Consider the following 23451-nt stretch of genomic DNA (forward strand, 5'->3'; position numbering starts at 1 on the left):
TTTGGTTTTAAAAAAGGATGATATACAAGAGCACATTTTAACCGTAAATTATGGTATTGAAGGTCAAAGTTAAAATAGCATGTAATGAAACAATATCAGTTTGGGAGGGAGTCGGAATGAGGTAGACATAGGTTTATAAAAATCTGTAGGAAAGATTAGAGTAATGCTATAGCTTGAATGTTTGTCCCCCAAACCTTATGCTGAGACTTTGATCCCCAATGTTGGAGGTAGGGCCTAACAAGTGTTTGGGTCATGGGAGTGGATCCCTCATGAATGGTATGGTGCTCCCAGTATTAAGTTCTCTATTAGTTTCTGCAAGAGCTACTTCTTAAAAAGAGCCTGGAACCTCTCTGCCACTCTTGTTGTGTGATCTCTGCACACACTGGCTCCCCTTTGCTCTCTGCCATGGGTGGAAGCAACCTGAAACTCTTACCAAGAGCAGATGCTAGTGCCATGCTTCTTGTGCAGTCTGCAGAACTGTGAGCCAAATAGACCTCTTTTCCTTTGTAAGTTATTCAACTTCAGGTATTCCATTATGGCAACAAAAATGGACTAAGCCAAGTAGATTTAATAAATTTGTGTGTGTGTGTGTGTGTGTGTGTGTTTGAGTTGGGGGTTCTCACTCTGTCACCGAGGCTGGAATGCAGTGTCGAGAGCACAGTTCAATGCAGCCTCAACTTCCTGGACTCAGTGATCCTTCTGCCTCAGCCTCCAGAGTGGCTAGGATTACAGGGATGCACTATTGCACCTAGTTAATTTTTTGATTTTTCGTAGAGACAGGGTCTTGCTGTGCTGCCAAGGCTGTTCTCAGACTCCTAGGCTCAAGCAATCCTCCCACCTCGACCTCCCAAAGTGCTGAGATTACAGGCGTGAGCCACTATGGCTGGCCCAGATTTAAGGAATGTTTTTCAGGACATCGGTATAATTTAAACAGTTTATATGAAAAATTAGTGAGAGCCCTGCTCATACCACTTATACAAATAAATTGTAGCTAATATTTACTGAGTTCTTATTATATGCTAAGTGCTGTTGAAAGGCTTACTATGGAATTGAAGCTCAGGAGTGAGATCTGAGCTGGTGATGTGTATGGGGGAATCATCTTGTAAGTAAATGACAGTTGGGAGAAGACAAAATGAGAAAAGAAAGAGCCTGACTCCCAGAGCCCTGGGAAACACCAATGTTTAAAAGATGGATAGCAGAGGACAGAACTGCAAAGCAAAATAAGAAGCTGCTAGAGAAGTATATGGAAAAAAAGAATGGGTGGTTAGTTGGAAGCCAAGAAAGAATCTCTAGCTCTGAGGAATAGTCAACATGTAAGTACTATCAGGGATGGGATGAAGACTGAAAATGCTCACTGACATTTTCCCTTCTAGATTATAAAAATTCCAAGAAAAAGGTACAGTATCTGTCTTGTTCATTCTAATATCCTCATCACATGGAATATAATAGATTCTCCATAAAAATAAGCTTAAGTAATGCAAGCAAATACATTATTTATTTAAAAGAGAAAACTAGGTTAAACTATGTTAGCTGAAGATCTTCAAACTCTAATTTCTTTTGTTATGAAAATTTCTAAGCTATTTTCTCCTAAAAAGAATTACCTTCCTTCCCCCATTTCCCCAAATGACAGGATGTTTCGCTAATAGTACTTTACAATTTTCTCCAAAAATTTGGTCCGTGTATTAGATAAAAATTATCCGACAAAATTCCATAATCATTTTCTCCCTGTAATCCTGTTATATGTGCTCTCCAGTGATTTGCACATCTCTGGTCCCTTGCCTGGGGTAGTCCCAGTACAAGGAAAGCAGACCTAAAGAGCTGATCTGATGCCATGTTACATGTATCTGATTTCCAATTCATTTAGGTTTTTAGAGAAATCAAATAATTTCCTCCCTCTTATCTTTTTATTCTTTTACATTGTATTGTATTTGTTTTTGACGCCACGTTTTATGTCAAGACATAGTAACAGTGTTGCACATTAGAATCACCAGTAAGCTTTTAAAAATTCCAATCCTCAGGTCTCACCCACACCAATGAAATCAGAATGTCTGGGGTAGTAACCAGGCATCACTGGTTATTCCAATGTGCAGCAAAGTTTGGAAACCACAGGCACAGTAGGTTTTAATGTCAGTTCTGAGATGTCACTGATGACCTCATAATCTTGGACATGTACTTCAACTCCTCCATGGAGTTACACAATATACAAAGTACCACCCTCATAGAGTTGTTAAGTATGAAATGATTCAAAATAAAGTGATTGTATTAGTGTGTAGAGCACAACAAGGGCTATGTAATTGTTGGGGGAGAGTGGTTAGCACAGTCTACTCCCCGTATAAGTGAGAAATGTCATAATTCATTATAAGGGACATTGCCACACCCCATCCTTTAGTGTGGCTTGGTTTAACTACTATCTCCCAGACAGTTTTCAAGTGGGGTCTATGGCCTATTTCTTCAGTGTCACGTAAACAAGGAAAACAAGTCTCTGCTCTCCCAGAATTTACATTTTATTAGGAGATAATCAACAAATCAATATATAATTTCAGGCAGTGCTCACTGAAGTCATGCCAATGAAATAACCTTTACTCTGAATTCACTGTGATCTCTGCCTAAAATATACTTGGCAAAAGGGAAGCCCTATAGTCTTTAAAATAATTTACCAAAGCATTAAACAATGTATGTATAGTTTTAAAAGGTGAAGTCACAAGTCTTATCAAATACAGAATGAACACGTCAAAGATGATTTGCCCATTAATGAGGAAACCAGTAAGCTGTCAGAAACGGTTCTAAGGAAAAATCAAAACACCCACCTATATGGTTGGATCAGGAATAGGGACTGTATTTACAAATCGATTTAAAAAGGTTTTTTCCATGGAAAGGTAAGATTCACTAGGAAGTCCAGTGGACTAGTCTTAAGAGTTGTACAAAGCAGCACAAAGGTGGATAATGCTGGGATAAACATATGAATGCAGATTATCTTTTTGGTAGAACGATTTATGTCCAAACCTCAGTAATGTGCAATATACGTGTAACAAACCAAAACATGTATCTCCCTGAATTTAAACACAATTTTAAACAATAGATAAGAAAGGTGAAGAGTCCCCCATAGCATCAGAATACCAGAAAGAGTGTTGCTGTCTACGACTGGTTTTGGTTGAAGACACCCTTTAATCTTTTGGTCCATGTTAACGTGTTTCACAATTTTCCCCTACAAAACAATCACTCTTATTATCTGTAAAAACCCAGCAGCTAAGCAGTTCTTCCATTTTATCTTATGTTCTTTTTTCTTTTTGAGTTGGAGTCTCACTCCGTCGCCCAGACTGGAGGGCAGTGGCCGCTTCCGGCCACCGCAGCCTCGACCTGCTGGGCTCCGGCGATCCTTCCTCCCCAGCCTTCCAAGTAGCCGGAATTACAGGAATGCGCTACCACGCCCGGCTGATTTTTTGATTTATTGTAGAGATGAGGTCTCGCTGCCTAGGCGGTTCTCGAACCCGCAGGCTAAGAATTTTCTTTTTTCTGAATCCTTTTGCCTTAGGCAGAGTTAGACGGTATTTCTTTGCTTCCAACAAGGAGGCTTCAGAACGGAGAGTGGAGAGCTAATCCCTTATCCCTCCAGGGAGTCACCAATTTCCGCCACAGGGGCGTGGACCATGCCAGAGGGGCTTAGCTCCGCCCCTTCCCCGCAGGCACCGCCCTCTCCCCCACAGGCTCCACCCTTGGCCAGCCCAATAATCGAGCTGTGAATAGACATCACGTGAGCAGCCCGTACGTGGCAAAGACATAGTTCAGAAAAGCCCCTTATGCTTGCGTTCTCCCATCTACTTTATCTCCCTTCTCCTTTTTCCCATTAAATGCCTCTTTTCTTGCCGGTCTCATCTCGGGGATGGTGAATTACGGGGTTACCCCCATCCCGAATTATTCCAGGCCCAAGAACGGCCCTCGTCCTCCCGTAACAGACGGAGACCGATTAGCGCTGAGGCGAGCTGCAGTTCTGATTGGGCGTGAGATCTTGTCAATCTCCAAGTTTTCCCAATCAGGAACCAGGTCCATCTAGAGTAAGCCGAAGTCGCGCGAGAGCGAAGGAACTAGGAGGGTCCCGGGCAGGGGGCGGGCTGGAAGACGCGTCATTTGCTTTTGGATACGGTGATAGAGCTGTTTGAGTGTGCTGCGCGGAAGGCGTTTGTCAGGGGCCTGTCCAACAACGAGGCTCGCGACATTCCCGATGGTGTCCATGACTTTCAAGCGGAGCCGCAGCGACCGGTTCTACAGCACTCGGTGCTGTGGCTGTTGCCATGTCCGCACCGGGACAATCATCCTGGGGACCTGGTACATGGTAAGGGCGGGCGGAGGGGTGGAGGGCGGTGGAGTGGGCCAGTGCGCATGTGCGGGAAGTCGGGTTAGCCCGAGGGAGCGGGACTGAAAGCCGAGTGTTGGGCGGGGCGGGGATGTGGAGGGGCGCTTCTCTTTAGGGCGCTCTGACTCTGAACGGAGTCCGGGGTCTTGGGGGAAGGAGACTTGTGCGGGGAGCGGAGTAGGGGCGGTGGGCAAGAATGGGGAGATAGTTCTTCCGCAAAAATTTGAGGAGAAAAGCGGGCTTGGGAGAGGTGAGGCGCTAGCATTCGGTGGAAAGTTCTGGGGATTACCTCCCTGGTTTCTGCTCTTTTTGTATTTCCTCGATCTGAAAGCCACCCTCCGCTTCCTCCCACCCAGTGCTCCCTGGATTTTTTCCCCCCTAACAAAACTATTGGGAGCGGATCTTGATAAATGCAGTCTAGTTTCGACATCGTCCTGCCTGATGGGGAAAACGAAACATCCCAGCTGTGACCCAGTCGTCTGTGTTTCCTTGGCCTTGTTTTTGTTACAGCGTGTTTGTGGTGTAGGCACTGAGGCCTCTATTGCGAGCTTAGGGTTTACACCTGATCATCTTTTTTTCCTGGTGCAACCCCTCCCTCCCTGTCCTTTAGATGCTTTTCATAACAGACCCGTTCTGTTTTTTTGAGGCGTTCTTGAGAGCCTACTCTCTTCTGGCCACAAATGCTGGCATTTCTTGGGTTCCAAGATCTATGTGAGTCTGTCATTACCAAGCTGACAGTGTGGTTGATTGGCAGTTAACTAGTAATACTTTTGTGATTTCATTTTTTTTCCCAACCATCATGTCCAGTACCCGTACACATAGAAGCACATTTGTGATTTTTAATATGTGATTCAGCTGAAGTAGTTTTAGGTTATAATGACTTTAGTGAAGCAGTGACAAACTTCATACATTGTCGACTTGGCCACTTCCTCTAATGATTTTGTGATTGTGTGTGGGGAGGCAGGGGGAGATATTGGCGATACAGTGCAGCTTCTGATAAAGTGACTGCAAAAGTGGCAAGAGATTTAGCTCAGAGCTCTTTCTGCTTTTCTCTGTTCTTGTTCCTTCACACCATGTCTTGAAACCATTAGTAACCATTTGGACAATCACCAGATAAGAATCCTCTCCAAGGAGGCACATATTGTTGATAGCACCCCCAGGACAACCTGACCTCCACATTATTCCTGACTTACCCTGTTGTTTTTTTTTACAGTTTTGCTTCTTTAATGTACATTTAAAAAACAACAAAGCCTAAATATATAGGCTTACTTGCTTGTCCTGAGTTTATTTTAGTGTTTCCTATACTTTTAAATTCAGAAATATCATCTTATGGTATAATTATATCACATTTTCTCTAAGAGACTTCCTTTCGTTCTATATTTTAACTGGCTTTAAATACTGAACATCGTATAGTTAATGACAGTCAGCTGCATTATATTTCTAACTTCCTTTTATTTTCCATTTTGCTAAGGCTGCATCTAATTTCTTTTGTTTGTCCTTAACTCTGCTTTCCATTCCCCTAAATGAATAATTTAAATCTGGAGGGTTCTCAAGCTTTTTACCCTAACTCCCAGTAGATGACCTTCCCTCCTACTTAACTGCAAAAAGAGAGTCAATCAGCTGGGCTCTCTTCCTGCATATTAGTCTTCTGTTTCTTCTTAGATCCTTCCTTCCATTCATAGAACAAAGGATTTCAATTCCTGAGGAAGAAAACACCACTATTATTTCAACCACCCAAAATGTAATTGACTGTGTTTCTTTCCAGTCTTTCCCAGGCAGATGTTTGATGCTGTGGGCTTTGCACAGAAATAAAAACAATAGCAAGATAAAGTGGGAATTATAAACAGAAAACTCAAAATGCAGACAGAAAAACTACAGCAAGGGCATTCTTACAAAATGGGAAGTTAGGAGTTTATATCTGTTCCCTACTTGAAGCACATGATGTGAAAATAGTTCACATGTCTCTAAAGTCTGTGCTTTAGTCTCACAATTTTAAAAAGATGTCATAACTGTCCTTACTATATGTGGATGTTTCAGGTTAGTGTAGAATATTTTACTGTAGAGTGCTTAAATCCATTGATCTGTCTTAATTAAGAGATTTACTGATCATCCATAATGTAAAAAGACTTTGTGGACATGCAAAAGAAATAAGTCACAGAGACCATATGTTACTTGTCTTTTGTATTCCTATTATCTGCCACATGGTGTAATCAAATGTTTCTTGTCTTAACGTGACATCTGTCTTTAAGATGTTTATGGTATGACAAAGAACTGGAGCACAGAAATGAAAAGTAAAATTTAGGTACTGTGACAAAGGAGAAAGGGAAGGTAATGGGTAATATCATATTCTAATCAGATTAAGTACTGGAAAAAGCCCATTGGTTTTGTTTGTCACTGTATTGTTTGTGACTTTCAAAAGCCCCAGAGCCATAGCAGTACAAAGACACAACTTCTGCCTAGTTGAGGAAACATGTAACACTTAGAAAACAAGACCACTTAGACCAAAATATAGTATGATACCTCCAAACAAAGACAACTTGTCCAAATAGTGCCTTTTATTGCCAGAAGCTTCTTTACTAAGAGAAATAGTATAGAGGTGAGTGAGGTAGAATGTCACTTTGCTCCCTGACTACCTTGTCAGGTACTTTTTTCCTCGATTCCAGGTAAGGCAATACTTCCCAATCTGCGTGGGAGAATATTTATGATTCCCTCTAGATTACTTGGGCCAGACTTCTAAGATGCTCCCTGTGCCGTGGAACTTGAGGGTGCAGCTCTCCCTCTGCTGGGCCCACACATATCAGTGACTATCTGATACAGTGTGGTTGCTTTCCAGCCATGGCTTCTACTGGTTTAGTGTTAAGGTAATTGTAACACTGTGTACTAAAGTTTTAACTGTTTATTTAGTTGTGCTGTGGGACAATGGAGAAAGCCAGAACCAGTTATTAGATGCATCAGAGGATTGACTCTGAAGTGTTAGCCTTTGGTATTTAGATTTGAAAGAAGCATTCCTGGTTTAATACCTGGTTAAATAATAAGAAATTTCAGGACAAGCACAAGTTTAAATTCTTGCATTCTTGAAATTTTTTTCTCTATCATTTATTGAAGCATTTTGAAGCCAGATTTCAAACACATTTCTTATGCAGTAAAAGCTCAGATACTTATTGAATGATTGAAAATGGACTTAAACATCTGCTTCAGGAGGTAGACTTCATTGTAGTCAATGGTATGTAACAAGGATGTATTTTGAGTATTTGTAATAATTTCAGGTCTTAGAAAGATTTACTATATGGCTAATTTTTCATGTCTCAACCATAACCAGTCTAAAGCTAGGAAACTGGGAGAGAAGTGAAGGCAGGTTTCCTCAAACACTATTCCTTTCTAGCTCTCATCCTGACTTCTTTAAGTAAGTACAGCTTGTTTACTTTCAAAGATAGTTTTTTTCCTCAAATCCATTGTTTTACACCTCTTTGCTTCTGTGCCTTTGCATATGCTGTTCCTTCTTCCTGAAATGTTGTTCTCCTCCAAGTCACTTTCTAAACATTTTGTTAAGAAATCGCTCAGACATTCAAAAGTAGTGAAATATTCTGAAAATCTCCCATGTACTCACTACCCTGTTTCAGCCATTAACATTTTGCCAATTCCAGATAACTTTATTTATTGAGACAAGGTCTTGCTCTGCAGCCCAGGCTGGGGTGGCACAATCATGGCTCATTGCAGCCTTCAACTCCTGGGCTCAAGTGATCCTCCCGCCTTAGCCTTCCAAAAGTGCTGGCATTACAGGCGTGAGCCCAAATAATTTCTTTTGTTTATCTATTTTTGAGTCAGAGTCTCACTGTCGCCCAGTCTGGAGTGTAGTGGCATGCTCACGGCCACTGTGGCCTCAACCTGTTGGGCTCAGGTGATCCTTCTGCCTTAGCCTTCCAAGTATAGGCGCATGCCACCACGCCCAGCTAATTTTTTTATTTATTGTAGAGACGAGGTCTCGCCGAGTTGCCCAGGCTGGTCTAGAACCCTGGGCTCAGGCAATCCTCTCAGCCTCCACCTCCCAAAGTGCTGTGATTACAGACTTGAGCCAGCGTGCCCAGCTCCATATAATTTCTTAATGGCTAGCTCACGTGTTTTCATGGTGAAGCTTTCCTTACTTCCTTTTCAGAGAGATCTGTTTTCCTCACTGTGCATCTGGGAAAGTTTCTACATACCTCTTGTATGTACTTATTAAATGGTACTTCTTACACATTAGTATGATCATCTTTTTTCTTATGTTTCCACAACAAAATTTCCTCCTAGAAGGAGGAGGGTGATTCCTTACTTTATAAAATGTGTGTAGTGGCTAACTTATTAATTGAATCATTTGAGGTGTTCATTAGACATTTGTTGAATGAATTGTCTCCTCCAGAAAATAGTAAGTATACTCAGTTGTAACTGCATATAACAGTAAACAACAAAAATACCTTATATATACATTAAATTTGTTTTTAAAGATTGTCAACTTTGATCTTGATCAGGTGGCAGTTCTTTGGTTTTGTAGACTGACTCCCTGTGTGTGCTTTCTCTGCATGTGAAACCTGTATCAGAATACCCTGAACCAAGCACTTTGAATTATGGTCTCAGCAGATACTGGGTCTGGTCAAAATATGGTATGGGAAAACTGAAGAAGAATGACTTTTCTTTCTTTCTTTCTTTCTTTTTTTGAGTTAGAGTCTCACTCTGTTGCCCAAGTTTGAGTGCAGTGGCACGCTCACGGCCACCTCAGCCTTGACCTGCTGGGCCCAGGCGATCCTTCTGCCTCAGCCTTCCAAGTAGCTGGCCACCACACCCAGCTAGTTTTTGTGGTTTGTTGTAGAGAAGAGCTCTCACCAAATTGCCCTGGCTGGTCTCAAATCCCCGGGCTCAGGCAATCCTCTCACCTTGGCTTTCCAAAGTGCTAGGATAGCCACCATGCCCTGTCAGAATGACTTTTTAAAAGTTCCCTTCTGGGATAGATGTGACAGTGAAATGAGGAAACAGAAGAACTACTCTCCTGAGGTGGCTGAGTGCTTCCGTGGATTTGATGCTGCTCTTTGTAACAAGTAAAATCTAACATTTTTTGTCTACTTATATGATCAAAAACAATGCATATCACATGAATTGACTGATTAAATTTATAGTACATTTATACCACATTGAGTGGTATGTTCATTGCCTGTGCTGTTAACATGTTTGCTGCATTCTGTCCCTGTTCTTACTACCAGGTTTAGAAGTTAATCATTTAATCTTTTTTAAGGAGATGGGTTCTCGCTATGTTGCCCAGCTCAGAGAAAGTTTATGTTGCAAGACTACTGTATAATTAATTTTGTGTTTTGTTTGAGAAATTAAACGTGGAACTTAGTAGAAATGTCACACGTAATCAGAAGTTAGTAGCCAGTGTCTTGGCATGGTGGTTTACGCCTGTAATCCCAGCACTTTGGTAGGCTGAGGTGGGAGGATTGCCTCGGCAACATAGCAAGACCTCATCTCTACAAAAAAAAAAAAAAAGCTGGGCAGTGGTGGTGCACACTTGTAGTCCTAGCCACCCAGGAGGCTAAGATGGAAGGATCGCCTGAGCTCAGGAGTTCAAGGCTGTGGTGAGCCGTGATTGCGCCACTGTACTCCAGCCTGGGTGACAGAGTGAAGATCCTGACTCAAAAAAAAGTTTCCAGGGTTTGTATATGAGCACAGGATAGGTGCTTAGTGGTGAATCTTTTTGTTTGTTTGTTTTTTTGAGTTGGAGTCTCACTGTGTTGCCCAGACTGGACCTGCTGGGCTCCAGTGATCCTTCTGCCTCAGTCTTCCAAGTAGCTGGAATTACAGGCATGCGCTACCACGCCCAGCTGATTTTTTGATTTATTGTAGAGATGAGGTCTCGCTGCCCAGGCAGGTCTTGAACCCGCAGGCTCAGGCAATCCACTCACCTCAGCCTCCCAAAAGCACGGGATTACAGGCTGAGCCACCGAGCCCGGCAGTGGTGAATCTTTTAAGATCACAGGGATACGTTTTCCAGTCTGATACTTTAAGATGTAAGTTGGGATTCTAATGAAATATAGTGACCGAATGGAATATAATTACCCTGTTGAAAATTGTAAAACTGAGTTGTGTTTTTTTTGTTTTTTTTTTTTTTTTTTTGCGTTAGAGTCTCGCTCTGTCGTCCAGGCTGGAGTATAGTGGCATGCTGCTCATGGCCACTGCAGCCTCCACCTGCTGGACTCAGGTGATCCTTCTGCCTTAGCCTTCCAAGTAGCTGTAACTACAGGCATGTGCCATTACGCCTGGCTAATTTTTCTTGGTTTATTGTAGAGATGAAGTCTTGCCAAGTTGCCTGGGCTAGTCTTGAACCCGAGGGCTCAGGCAATCCTCTCACCTCGGCCTTCCAAAGTGCTGGGATTATAGGCGTGAGCCACCGCACCTAGCCAAAACTGAGCTTTTAATGAAGTGACACTGATATGCATTTTACCATATCTTGTTTCTTTTGATTAAGTGTATGATTTATTTTGTTTAATATTCAAGAGTATGAGCCACAGTGAAATGAAATTTGAAGTGTCACTAATACTAAAAGAAGATAATAGTGAATGTGTCTGTGACTTACTCATGGAAGCGAAGAAAAGAGATTTTTACAAATCATACATGTAAGCCAGGTGTGGTGGCTCACACTTGTAATCCAGCACTTTGGGAGGCTTAGGCAGAAGGATCACTTGAGCTAGGAGTTTGAGACCAGCCTGGGCAACATAGTGAGACCTCCATCGCTACACAAAATTATAAAAAATTAGCCAGACATGGTGATATGCATCTGTCTACTCAGGAGGCTTAGGTAGGAGGATCTCGTGGGTACAGGATTTTGAGGCTTAGTGAGCTATGATTGATTGCTCTACTGCAATCTAGCCTGGGCTATAGAGTGAGACTCTGTCTCTTAAAAATAAATAAACAAACAAAATGAATCCTGCATGTGATAAAAGATTTTAAGAAGAGAAATTTAAACTCCTATATTTTTAGCATGTAATTCCCTTCATTTGGTAATTGAGTTTGCATGTTTTTCTTGACAACATTTTTCTGTACTATGGAGAGCTTTCTCACTATGATTATATTGTGTTTAGCGAAGAAGAGTTTGCTCAGTTGATTTCAAACTGATTTTCATACACAGGACATATAATGTTTCAGTAGGTATAGCTGATTGTTCAGTAATTAACTCACCTAATAGTACTGGCTCATACTCACTGGCCAAACCCATTGCAACAAAAGTGGACAATAAAAAATCAGCCTTCAACTGGGGAACCACCTTGTAAATATGATTATCTCCTGTAAAACCTGTCAAGATTTGAAGGGTAAAGAACCTTGTCTTGGAGCAATGCAAGGAAAGACATGCTACGGAACATATTTATTTAGAAAGTGAAGCATAAGCAATTTATAGCCTTAGCTAAAGGTTTCTTTTGGAGAGACCTCAACACAGCAGTCACTAAAGAGTGATGGTAAGTGGTCAAATAGTGCTGAAAAGCAGGGTGTCTTAAAAACCACCTTTGTATCCTGGCTCCCCCTCCGGTCAGTGTAGCAGACTTAACACAAGTCATGTAGCTTTACTGAACCTTAGTTTCCCCATCTGCAAATGGGCTTTAGTAATATTTACTTCACAGGTGGTTATGAGTAATAAATGAAGCAATATATGTAAGCATTCATGTCATAATATATCCTTAATAAATATTGGTTGATTCTGAATTTGTTACTGTGACATTGTTTAGATCACCCAACCTAAAGATAAAACTTGGTCTGCTCATTTAGAGAATGTTTGTGAAATGACTTCAGGTGATGAGAAGAAAAGGTATTGCCTGTGTGTCACTTATCGTTCAGGGTAGGATAGGAAAGAAGTACATAGTAGAGTTTGTTTAATACACTGTTAATAGGAATCTAATAGTCTTTGAAAGTATCAGATGTTCAGGTTTTCACAAAGGGGAGGAGGGCAAATTCTGTGAACTTTAGATGGGGAAGCCTAACTCCTGTCCTAGGTGAGATTTCTATATTGAATCATTACTAGGACTGTGTCTGAGTACCTAAAGGCAGTAGTGTCTCTTGGGGTACTGCAAGGATTCGTCAACAACTATAGACATAATGAATTTCCTTTTGTTTGTGTATTTGTTTTTGTTGTTGTGGCTTTTTAAATTTAATTTAATTTAGTTTTTGCGACAAGGTCTTGTTCTTTTGCCCAGGCTGGAGTGCAGTGGCACAATCATAGCTTATTGTAACCTCAAATTCCTGGGCTCAAGTGATCCTTCCAAGTAGCTGGGACTACAGGCATGTACCACTGCACCCACTTTTAATTCTTTAAAAGTTCTTATAGAGATTCACCAGGTTGCCCAGGATGTTTTAAAACTCTTGACCTTAAGCTATCCTCCTACATGGGCCACTAATGTCCTTTTAAAATGAGTTAACAACTCTGGTACACTTGGAAAATTTCCAGATATTATGATGGAATCTTAGCAAGATGTTTGACAGAGTCTCAAGATGTTCTTCTGGACTGACTGAAGAATGTTTTTGAAAAATTACTTGTTGATAGGAGGGGACAGCCTTTGGCAGTTTTCTCCTCAGCTCTGTTGTTTTTTTGTTAGTGACTTAAATGGAGATATTGATTACATACTGATCATATTTTCAAATGCAGGAAGCTGAAAGAGACAGAGTAAATCTGTCCTGTGTCAAATCTAGATCCAGAAAATCTTGACAGGCAAGAATGTAATAAGATGAAATTCAGTTACAAATACATTAAGGCCTATACTTGGACCTCTGGGTCCAAATGTCCAGGCATAGATGGTAGCATAGAACCAGGTGTTTTAGGGAGGTAATCTTATGTGACATTCAGAAAACGCATAAGCCAGTGCAATTTCAGGTTGCATTAATTGAAACTAGCATATGAGAACTGAGATCCTGTTGTGTTCTTACTGGGCTGATCTTACCTCATTTTAATAGTATGTCCATCAAACTAGAGCAGGTATAAAGAGGGTAGCAAAAGGGAAACAGGCAACTAGAAAACATGCTAGTCAGGGGAATGATCTAAGGACCTGAATGTCTGTTCTAGAAAACACAGTATTTGGCGGTTACTCTCAGGTATTAGAGAAGCACTTAGGAGGGTAGCACATTATCGTAAAAGGTATATTTGTATCTTTGTTACTTCAAACAAGACAATTTTAAATATGGGAAGACATCTGAAGATTGTGCTGCAGACTGCTTTTCAATAGTAATTAATGTAATTGATGGAATGTTGTCTTTTACAGGTGGTAAACCTATTGATGGCAATTTTGCTAACTGTGGAGGTGACTCATCCAAACTCAATGCCAACTGTCAACATTCAATATGAAGTCATTGGTAATTACTATTCATCTGAGAGAATGGCTGGTATGTTTTGAGTTGGGAAAGAAAATCCCCTGCTAATTTTTATATATTAAGTCCTATGTCACTTAATGATGGGGTTATGATCTGAGAAATGCATCATTAGCTGATTTTGTCGTTGAATGAACATCCTAGAATGTATTTACACAAACATAGGTGGTATAGCCTACTACACACCTAGGCTGTGTGGTATGGCCTATTACTCCTAGGCTACAACCTGACAGCAGGTTACTGCGCTGAATATTGTATGCCGTTCGCACACAGTGGTAAGTATTTGTGTATCTAAACATAAAAAAGCTACAGCAAATGCAGTATTAATCATCTTATGGGACCAGTATCTTATATACAGTTCATTGTTGACCAAAACTGTGTGGCAGGTGACTATATATATATCTATTTATCTTTTATATGTATATATACACATTTATCTTTCTCTCTCTCTATACACACGCATATATATACGCACATATTATTGATAGTTATTTAGAGCAGGATTGATTAAATTATGCTCAAATTACATTTCAAAAGGTAAGCTACATAATTAGGATAACATAAGTTAAAATTGTATTTAAGTAATTCCTGTTGAGAGAGGAAAGTATTTTGATGCGGTTTTCAAAAATACTCAGGATTAAAATAAAGCATTTCTAGCCAGAAAATGTAATGGACTACTAGGTATTTTGAGAAATGTATAGTGTGTACCTTGACTCTATCAGGACTAGGGAGAGAGAGAAGAGGGAAATTAAAATGAACTATAAACCTTTGAGGGCCAACTGACAAGTGTTAGGATGAGAGATTTGCTCATGGAGCATATAGACACTCATTGTAAAATATGAGATATAAATTTATTGAATATATACTCAGTCACAATTCTACTTATTTGTCTAGATGGAGAGAGACTTTACATTGGTATCATTTATCTTTCTCTAAAATACAGGTACAGAAAAATGTTTGTTGAGATGTTGAATTATTATATATTATGTAAGAAATTTAATATTTGAACAGAAAATTATGCCTCAGACATTTCAATGCAAACAGTTTTTACATGTGTATTTTAAAATTCACTTCAGAAAATGGTCCCTGTTCACATGCATATGTTATATTATAGGACCTTAGTTATCATGTTTTAAGATTTATTTGCTTTTATTGTAAAGTTCTAAGCTTCATTACATTTGTGGCCTTCTTTGATCCATTTATGAAGTTTAACTTATATATGTGTGTTTATTTGGTTGTTAATTCAAATAATTAATTGTCCGCATAGCTAACTTTTGTTTCTAGAAGCCAGGTAGAATCTTGTGGCTGTCATATATATAGTATTATGGAAACACTAACAATCGTTCGTTCATATTGTATTTTTAAAATGTTTTCAGAAAAATAAAAAAGGAAATGAAATTTTGTTGTCAACTGTTACAGGAGAAATAGCAAGAGCATATTAGAAACAGCCCTTTTGGCATTTTTTTTCTGAGTAGTCTTTTTTTTTTTTAATTTAAAAACAACAACAACAGAAAGGAACAGTAAATAAATCTTCATTTTCTAATGACTGTTAGTCACTTGATATTTTCAAATTGTGCTTCAGGATACGAAACTTTAATTAACCTGCTAACATCAGTATTTTCCCTTGTCATATTTCTCCGCAAATTGAGGTGTAGAAAAAGCATTTATGGCAATTGAAATTCTTGCAGGCCTGTTAGACTGACTTCTGTGGCTACAGCTGTAGGAATGGAGTCAGGAGGAGTTACTGTATTTTGCATGAGTATTGTAACTGCTGTAAAGAAAATCAGGTGTAGTAATTATTATATTTATGCTGATTATAATTGTACCAAAGCCCTTATTCTTGAGAGAATGTAAGAATACGTAGTTCTTGGTTATGTGGCAGTTTGTATATCTTTGGAAGTTAAAATTTGACGCCCACAGATCCAGTTAATTTCTGATCATTGGCTTGATGACCAATTTTAAATAATGAGGTTTGTGATTGGTTATTTTTAATCAGCTAAACCCGATATGGCAGTCAGTATATAGGAAACACTTCTGCTACATGTGCGAGCTCTTTTTCAGTATCGATTGCATCTTATTTACATCTCTTTGGGAATGCAGAAATACCAGGGAGAGACCCTGGATGAGGTTCTTGAATGTAGTGGTGCTGGAAACCTGAGGTTTCTTTCTTTTTTTTTTTTTTTTTTTTGAGAAAGCAAGTGTTTATTAAGCTTGACAAAAAAACTCCCAAGTAGTAGGGAACCTGAAAGAGGGTTGCCCGAAACCTGAGATTTATCTAGACATCTGGCCCTTGTGTTTTGTTGTCTTTATCGATTCACAAATACTGGAGTGTCTGTTGACTCCAGGGTCACCAGATTTCCCCTTCTCTTTTGCTGTTTGTTATTCCAGTGGGAGCTTGAACTTCACTTTATTTTATACTTTAAGAAATCAAAATAGGAGGCTTGAATTTCACCTGTATGATAACTACTTATGTACCTAACCCCGAATTGTACCCCACATCTTTAAAAAAAAATCAAAATAAGCATGCAGTCTTCCATTACAGACTCTTGACAGCTCATTATTTGACTTACAGATTTTACTTTCAAGTTTGACAGTACCTATCCCATTTAATTTTATATTTTGTTTATATCTGAATTCTTCTAAGTGGTGTCGCTTATGCTGCGGGGTAGTTATTTAAATCCTTAATATTTAGCTGTCCTGTATCTTCTAAGAAAAATAAAGAGAGCTATTCTTAGTTTAGTGCCAAATACTGATGATGTTTGTACTGTCCAGCGATAAAGATTATGCATACACATTATTCAATACTATGACTACTCAGAATTATTCTAATCATTCATCATCATTAGTGCCCTCAGCAATTATTTATTTTTTTGAGCTGGAGTCTTGTCTGCTCAGACTGGAGTGTAGTGGCACAATCATGACTCATCACAGCCTCAAATTTCTGGGCTCAAGCGATCCTCCTGCTTCAGCCTCCCAAGTATCTGGGACTGCAGGTGTGCATCACTATGCCCAGCTAATTTTCATTTATTTATTCATTCATTCATTCATTTATAAATAGAGGTGAGGTCTTGCTATGTTGCTCAGGCTAGTCTCGTACTCCTGGGCTCAAGCAGTCCTGCCTTGGCTTCCCAAAATGTTGAAATTACAGGCATGAGCCACCATGCCTGACCTTCCTCAGTTTCTTACTATCTGTCCAGAGTCACAGAATTAACTGTAGATCTGTGCTAAGACACTCAGTAAGTCAAATGTAGTTCAGTACTGTTTGAGATTATGAGGATATTATGTGAAAAATTTAGTGAACATGGACTAATGGAGAGTTAGAACAACCTGAGAAAGAGTTGAGGTTCAGAGAAGAAAATAGTGTGTGTAGTAGAGAAGGCAACGTGAAGGAAGTAGTGAGTTTTAACGTTTGGGATATTGAGGTGGGGAAGAAGGGATTAATGGAGAGCTTTGAATTTCGGTTATGTTTTATCTAAGGCAAGAGATAGCATCTGTGTGTTCTGAGTTTCTCTGTCTTTTAAGCAAATGCCAGCCTTTCCTTCCAGTTAAATCCTATGCATCTCACAAGACCCAACTTGTGTCATTTCTTTTATTTTTTCCTGATTCTCCAGGCAAAGTTAATTGCTTCTGCCTCTGTTATAGCACTTGACACATTGGATTATAATCACCTGTTTGCACATCTTGGACTCATACGGGCACAGGGACCTGCTTCCCTGGCGGAGAACGTGGTTCATGTGCCATCCTAAACCGATATCAGTAAATTATTGTAGCCATTTAACAAATGGTGCTCTGTGAATTTCTCAAGGTGCATTACTTAATGCAGAATTTTAGATTTTTCCCCCCTCTTGACCTTAGATCTTTTCATAGCCACTTTTGAAAATTTCTAAGATTAAATATTTTTAAGCTAGCTTTGAAACATTATTTTGTCATGATTTTTCTTTTTGTTGTGTAAGTAGCGTAATTTGATTTTTGTTTTTGTTTTCTTAGATAATGCCTGTGTTCTTTTTGCCGTCTCTGTCCTTATGTTTATAATCAGTTCAATGCTGGTATATGGAGCAATTTCTGTAAGTATCCTATATTTTCAGCTTGTAGAGCTTGACCTTTACTTAGCGGTACTTAGTAATTTTTTATATGTGATATAATGTTGTGATTGTTATTTGTTTCTACAGTATCAAGTGGGTTGGCTGATTCCATTCTTCTGTTATCGGCTTTTTGACTTCGTTCTCAGTTGTCTGGTTGCTATCAGTTCTCTCACTTACTTGCCAAGAATCAAAGAATATCTGGATCAATTAGTAAGTGTGTATGCTAATCAAACTTATTTTTCTCACTTAAAATAAATATAATTTTTTACCATACATTTGAATAATTTAATATTAAAAATTCCTAAAGAGAGATGTTGTGAAACTGGTAGTTCAGCTTTTATTTCTCAGTATATCAAAGGTATAATAATTTGGTACTCATTTAATTATTAGCTTTTTGTCTTTATAGGCTTTCATAGCATATATTTGAGTTCTTACTATATCTTTAACCTTCTGCTACCCACCATTCGTGAATGTGTGGGTGTAAAGATAACTAGGAAGTTTAGGGAACGAACCATATATTTTGGGGGGGGTCAAGATATATCAAGATGTTGGCTGTGATAATAAATTGGAGCTGTTGCACAGTATCAGTAAATAAGGAACTTGTATTGATGCCATATAATGGAGGGGGCAGAGAACACTTTAGACTGAAGTGGCCAAAGAGAGCTTCATGGAGGTGGTGTGGAAGGAAGTATGGGGTCCAGATAGTTGAAAACTGGGACAACCTTAGTTCATTTCCAGAATACTGTCTTTTAGAACTTTTCTCCCTGTTTCCATACTTCTAGATTTCCTGCCTAGTCCATTTTGCACACCACCAAATTATTTTCCATTCATTCAAATAACTTGGTTGCTGTTATGCACAAGGCACTATACTAGGTCATAGGGATATGTCAGTGGTGCTTACTTTCTAGTGAAGGAATCAGAAAATTGTCAGTTACTGAAATACAATTGTAGGCTACTATGGGAGCACATATCACATGGGTAGTAGACCTGGGCTGGGATGTGAGATTGAAATTGTGCTTAGGAGTTTGAGTAGGAATTAAAATAGAGAAAGTACAGAAGTTTTGGGTAAAAAAAAGACCTTGAGACAGGAAGGAGCATGGTATCGTGACAGAACTAAAAGATGGCCATGGTGGCCACACAGAGGGAGGACTAGTAAGGCTGGAGAGAGGTAGCCAGGGGAGCACGGCCTGTTGACCTGCTCAGCCATGGTGCGGAGCTTCTTAAGTGCTTCTCTCTGCTCATCTCATCTGTGGCTGAAAAAAATGACAAGTGGTGCCTCCCTGCTTCTGGATAAAATCCTTAGTATAGCTCAGCAAGCACAGCAAGACAGCATTCCCCCATGAGTGGTCCCTTCTATGTTTATCCTTTTTTTTACAGGTAAAGAGTCAAAAAAAAAAAAAAGTCTTTCCAAGGAGGTACTTAGCTAGGGGTGGTTTGTGCTGCTTTTTTAATGGAAATATAACTATTTAGGCCTTTGTGTTAAAACACATATAAGCTAAAAAAAATTTAAATGAGCTTTATAGGAAAGAACATCAAAATGAATTTATTATTATTTTTACAGACTCTGGTGTTTTCTCTTCCCTCTGTTTTATTCACTTAGTTCATCAGATTGGAAGATACTTCCTCTTCTAACCAGCTTTTTTTTTTTATAATCAATATTTTTTATTATATTGTGGGGTACAGTTAAGGGTTAGGTATACAAATATGCTTCGTTCAGACACCCTTATTGATAAGAGGTATTTCCCCATCCCCAGACAGATAGTTACTACCGTTAATCCCATCTCCCTTCCCCTCTCCCCGCCCTCCATAGTTTCCCACCACTGTCAGTCATTTTCTTATAGTATTACGTTGGATGTTCAAGGTCCACTACATGAGTGAGAACATGTGATACTCAGATCTTTGTTTCTGTGAGAGGTCACTCAGTATTATAGACTCTAGTTCCATCCAGGTTGCTGTGAAATTCCAGCTTTTTTTTTTTTAAGAGACAGGGTCTCACTATGTTGCCCAGGCTAGTCTTACACTCAAGTGATCCCCTGCCAAAATGGTGGGATTAAAAGCATGAGCCACCATGCCTGGTTATGGCCAGCTTTTTTATTCTAAATTCTTCTTTTGTAATGCTTCTTCCTGAACTTGGTTTATTGTCTCTTACATAGTCAGGGCTGAATGAGTATTTAATATAGCTGATCCTTCTCAGTAGAACTGAGTATGTTTGCAATAAAACTCATAATCTTGCCTGTCTTTATAACCAGTGACATGCCTTCTTTTTTCTCTGATTAGAGTTGAGACCAACAATTGACTTTTAGAAAAATAGTTTTCTGCAGGTCGCACTAACCTTTGGAACTTAGATGTCAGCACCTCTGACTTATTGACTCAGTGACCCAGGGACAAATCTGGGGTCCCATATAGGAGACAGTATTTTTCCAAAGGCCAGAAAGGCAGAAAATAGTAAAGAGAAAATGAGCTCTATTTAGACTCCTAGGAATATGATAAGTTTTCAAACAGGTGTATTTTAAGTGACTGTTAGCATGCATTAATGGTTATGAGGCCTAAACACACTTTGAATTAAATTCTGTTTACACATCTTTATTAGACTATCACTTATGACTTTGGGGCCTTTTGTTTGTATCCTTAAAATACTCTCTAGGTTATCACCAGGTATAAGTCATTTGCAGAATTGTAAATGTATATGTGTGTTTTTTTAATAGCCTGATTTTCCCTACAAAGATGACCTCCTAGCTTTGGACTCCAGCTGCCTCCTGTTCATTGTTCTCGTGTTCTTTGTCTTATTCATCATTTTTAAGGTACGTTGCTGACTAAATCTTTGGGGTGGCTAGTGAGACTGATACTGTCCCTCTAGCCCTTGGGACTTGCTGTATGTGCCTACAAGTAACAGCAGATTGAGGATTTATGGGTACAGTGTTTATTCTGGTACACTAGTAGAAATAGCTTGTAGAGAATGTCCTGTGTCATGTTGCCAGGGAATGGTTGGAAGTGTCAGGATCCTTCCCAAGAAAGGAACAACTTTGTGTGATTCCCAAGGTTTGAAAACCCAGAACTTGTTCAGCAGCGCAGTGGTTTGATCAACCTGAATTGAATCCCCAACTCCGGTTTTTCTTTAAAATGTTTTGGTGATGAAACTTGTGACATTTAAATGAGAGCAAGTAGGGATAGAGCCTGACCAGTGCTGGATCCAGACAGGTGGCAGCTCCCTTTTCCACAGAGGAGTTGTGGGGAAAGCATCATTAAGTTGTCTGTGTTTAGAGCAGGTCGTCAATTGAGTTTCCAGCAGATGAAAATTCTGTTTTTATTCTTTCAGGCTTATCTAATCAACTGTGTTTGGAACTGCTATAAATACATCAACAACAGAAACGTTCCAGAGATTGCTGTGTACCCTGCCTTTGAAGCACCTCCTCAGGTTAGCTACAGTTTAATCCAGTAAAATGTCACTAGCCATTATTGACTATTCGAAGAGAAGGACCTGGAACTCACTTTCCTTTTGTGCCATGACTGTGGTTTGGGGCATGAATGGCTGAAATCTTCAGGACTCAGCTTTTCCCCGTTAGAATCCTGAGTCCATGAGACTGGAGAGACTCTCTGCTGCTTGTGTCACCTGGCTTAGCTGTGATTTTTATTCCTTAGTGGTCCTCGCCAGGGTTGTGTTCATGGAAAATAAGACAAGAAACAGTAGCCTCTGTGGCTTCTGAGGATGGGGAGTACCATTGATTGAAACTTGTGTTTTCAGAAGCATCCATGTGATCCAGAGGGGGAGCTGACCTGTCTGGGAGATGAGTACAGTGGCTTCCTTGAGTCTGTTAGGGGTGGGAGAGCTAACTCTTGGCTGCCTCTGATTGCTGCTATACTTCCTTCCCAGAGTTTCAACATACGGAATATATGTCACCCATAATAGGGCCAGCTGGAGTCACTTAGATTAGAATTCCACTTCAGTGCATAGGTGTGCCTGTTACCCTAGAGGACGTGATAGAATTTTTATGATCTTATTGACTACAAAGATCCTGATGAAATTTGGAACCAGAATATTATTGAAGTCTTCTTATAGCTTGGTTTGGTGGGGTTCCCTTAACCCATATCCTCACCCATCCCTTCTGGGCATTGGCTTTGGCATTTTGTCAGTTGCAGTGGAATGAGGAGAGAGCAGAGGCACATGCTCCTTGGAGCCGCAGGGTCAGTCCAGAAGCAGAATTCTGCCAGCCTCCCTCCCTCCCACCTGGTAAAGTTCCAGGTTTTCAGACATTTACACTCAGGAACTTTTTAGCTAACAGTCTGGTTTCTTCAGCTTTTCTTTATAGGTTTGTGTAACCTTATTTAGGGCATACAATCTAAAATCTGAATTATCCCAGAAAGGACTTTAAAGTCTGTATATTTTTTTCTTTCTTTAGTATGTTTTGCCAACCTATGAAATGGCCGTGAAGATGCCTGAAAAAGAACCACCTCCTCCTTACTTACCTGCCTGAAGAAATTCTGCCTTTGACAATAAAGCCTATACCAGCTTTTGGTCTTGTTTATTTTACAGAATGCTGCAATACAGGGCTCTTCAAACTTGTTTGATATAAAATACATTGTCTTTTGTTTAAGCGTTCATTTTCAAACACTAACGAGCTTTTTGACTTATTAAAAGTCTTCTTGTTTTTTTGTTAAGTCTATTACATTTTAATAGTTTTTGAGGACAATCTAGGTTAAGCAAGAGCAAAGTGCCATTGTTTGCCTTTAAATCGGGGGGTGGGATGGGGAACGGGGTATTCTTCACATATTTTTCTTTTTTAACTTTGCACTTTCTTTATATAATAGTTTGCATTTTTTTATTTGTTGCCCTGGATATTTTCAGAAAGAATGAGTTAACTATTCAGGGTGAATGAGTTGGGTATAAGACCTGAAGTTTTCAACTATGGAAACAGAAAAACATGACATTCTGACTTGACTGTGGAGGATGATGGTTGTGTGTTTCTAATTTGTATATGTTTCCATCTTTGTGATAAGATGCTTTAATAAATCTCTTAAATACTTACTGTTGTCTTTTTTTAGATATGTACCTTTTTTTGTAGATAAAGCCTCACATTTTCCATTATAATATATTCAGACTGCCGAGGCTTTTTGTGAACTTTGAAAATACTAAGCCGGGCTCCGTGGCTCAGCCTGTAATCCCATGCCTTTGGGAGATTGAGGTGAGTGGATTGCTTGAGCCCGCAGGTTCGAGACCCGCCTGGGCAGCGAGACATCATCTCTACAATAAATCAAAAAATCAGCCGGGCGTAGTAGTGCGTGCCTGTAATTCCGCCTACTTGGAAGGCTGAGGCGGAAGGATCGCCGGAGCCCAGCAGTTCGAGGCTGTGGTGGCCGGGAGCAGCCACTGCACTCCAATCTGGGTGACAGAGTGAGACTCCAACTCAAAAAAAAAAAAAAAAAAATAAGAAGAAAGCAGAAGCAAACTGCAGCTTTCAGGCACCCCAATTTAAATTTGTCCTGATTGAGCACAGTGGCTCACGCCATAATCCCAGCACTTGAGGAGGCCGAGGCAGGAGGGCTGATTGAGTCCAGGAGTTTGAGACCAGTCTAGGCAACATAGGGAGACCCCACCTCTGTAAAACAAAATAGCTGGTTGTTTGTGCCTCTAGACCCAGCTACTCA

The 23451-nt window shown here is 39.8% G+C and overlaps 1 protein-coding gene across 3 annotated transcripts; it reads left to right on the forward strand.

Moving 5' to 3' along the window:
* Window positions 1-4063: 4063 nt before the first annotated feature.
* On the forward strand, window positions 4064-22831 carry LAPTM4A (lysosomal protein transmembrane 4 alpha). Of its 3 annotated transcripts, none has more exons than XR_002481258.1 (7): window positions 4064-4330; window positions 13621-13741; window positions 17714-17790; window positions 17896-18018; window positions 20514-20613; window positions 21125-21223; window positions 22206-22831. XR_002481258.1 is itself a non-coding variant. In XM_008072741.1 (7 exons), the coding sequence occupies exons 1-7, from the start codon at window positions 4220-4222 to the stop codon at window positions 22278-22280; spliced, it is 702 nt and encodes a 233-aa protein (XP_008070932.1). In that variant the 5' UTR covers window positions 4064-4219; the 3' UTR covers window positions 22281-22831. The 3 variants fall into 3 exon arrangements, 2 of the variants coding, with proteins under 2 accessions (XP_008070932.1, XP_021561957.1); XM_008072741.1 differs by having other exon boundaries at window positions 20514-20609; XM_021706282.1 differs by having other exon boundaries at window positions 4104-4330; window positions 13621-13711; window positions 20514-20609.
* Window positions 22832-23451: the final 620 nt, after the last annotated feature.

The sequence above is a fragment of the Carlito syrichta genome, unplaced genomic scaffold, assembly GCF_000164805.1.
Source record: "Carlito syrichta isolate Samal-C Ts95f unplaced genomic scaffold, Tarsius_syrichta-2.0.1 Scaffold315402, whole genome shotgun sequence".
NCBI lineage: Eukaryota > Metazoa > Chordata > Mammalia > Primates > Tarsiidae > Carlito > Carlito syrichta.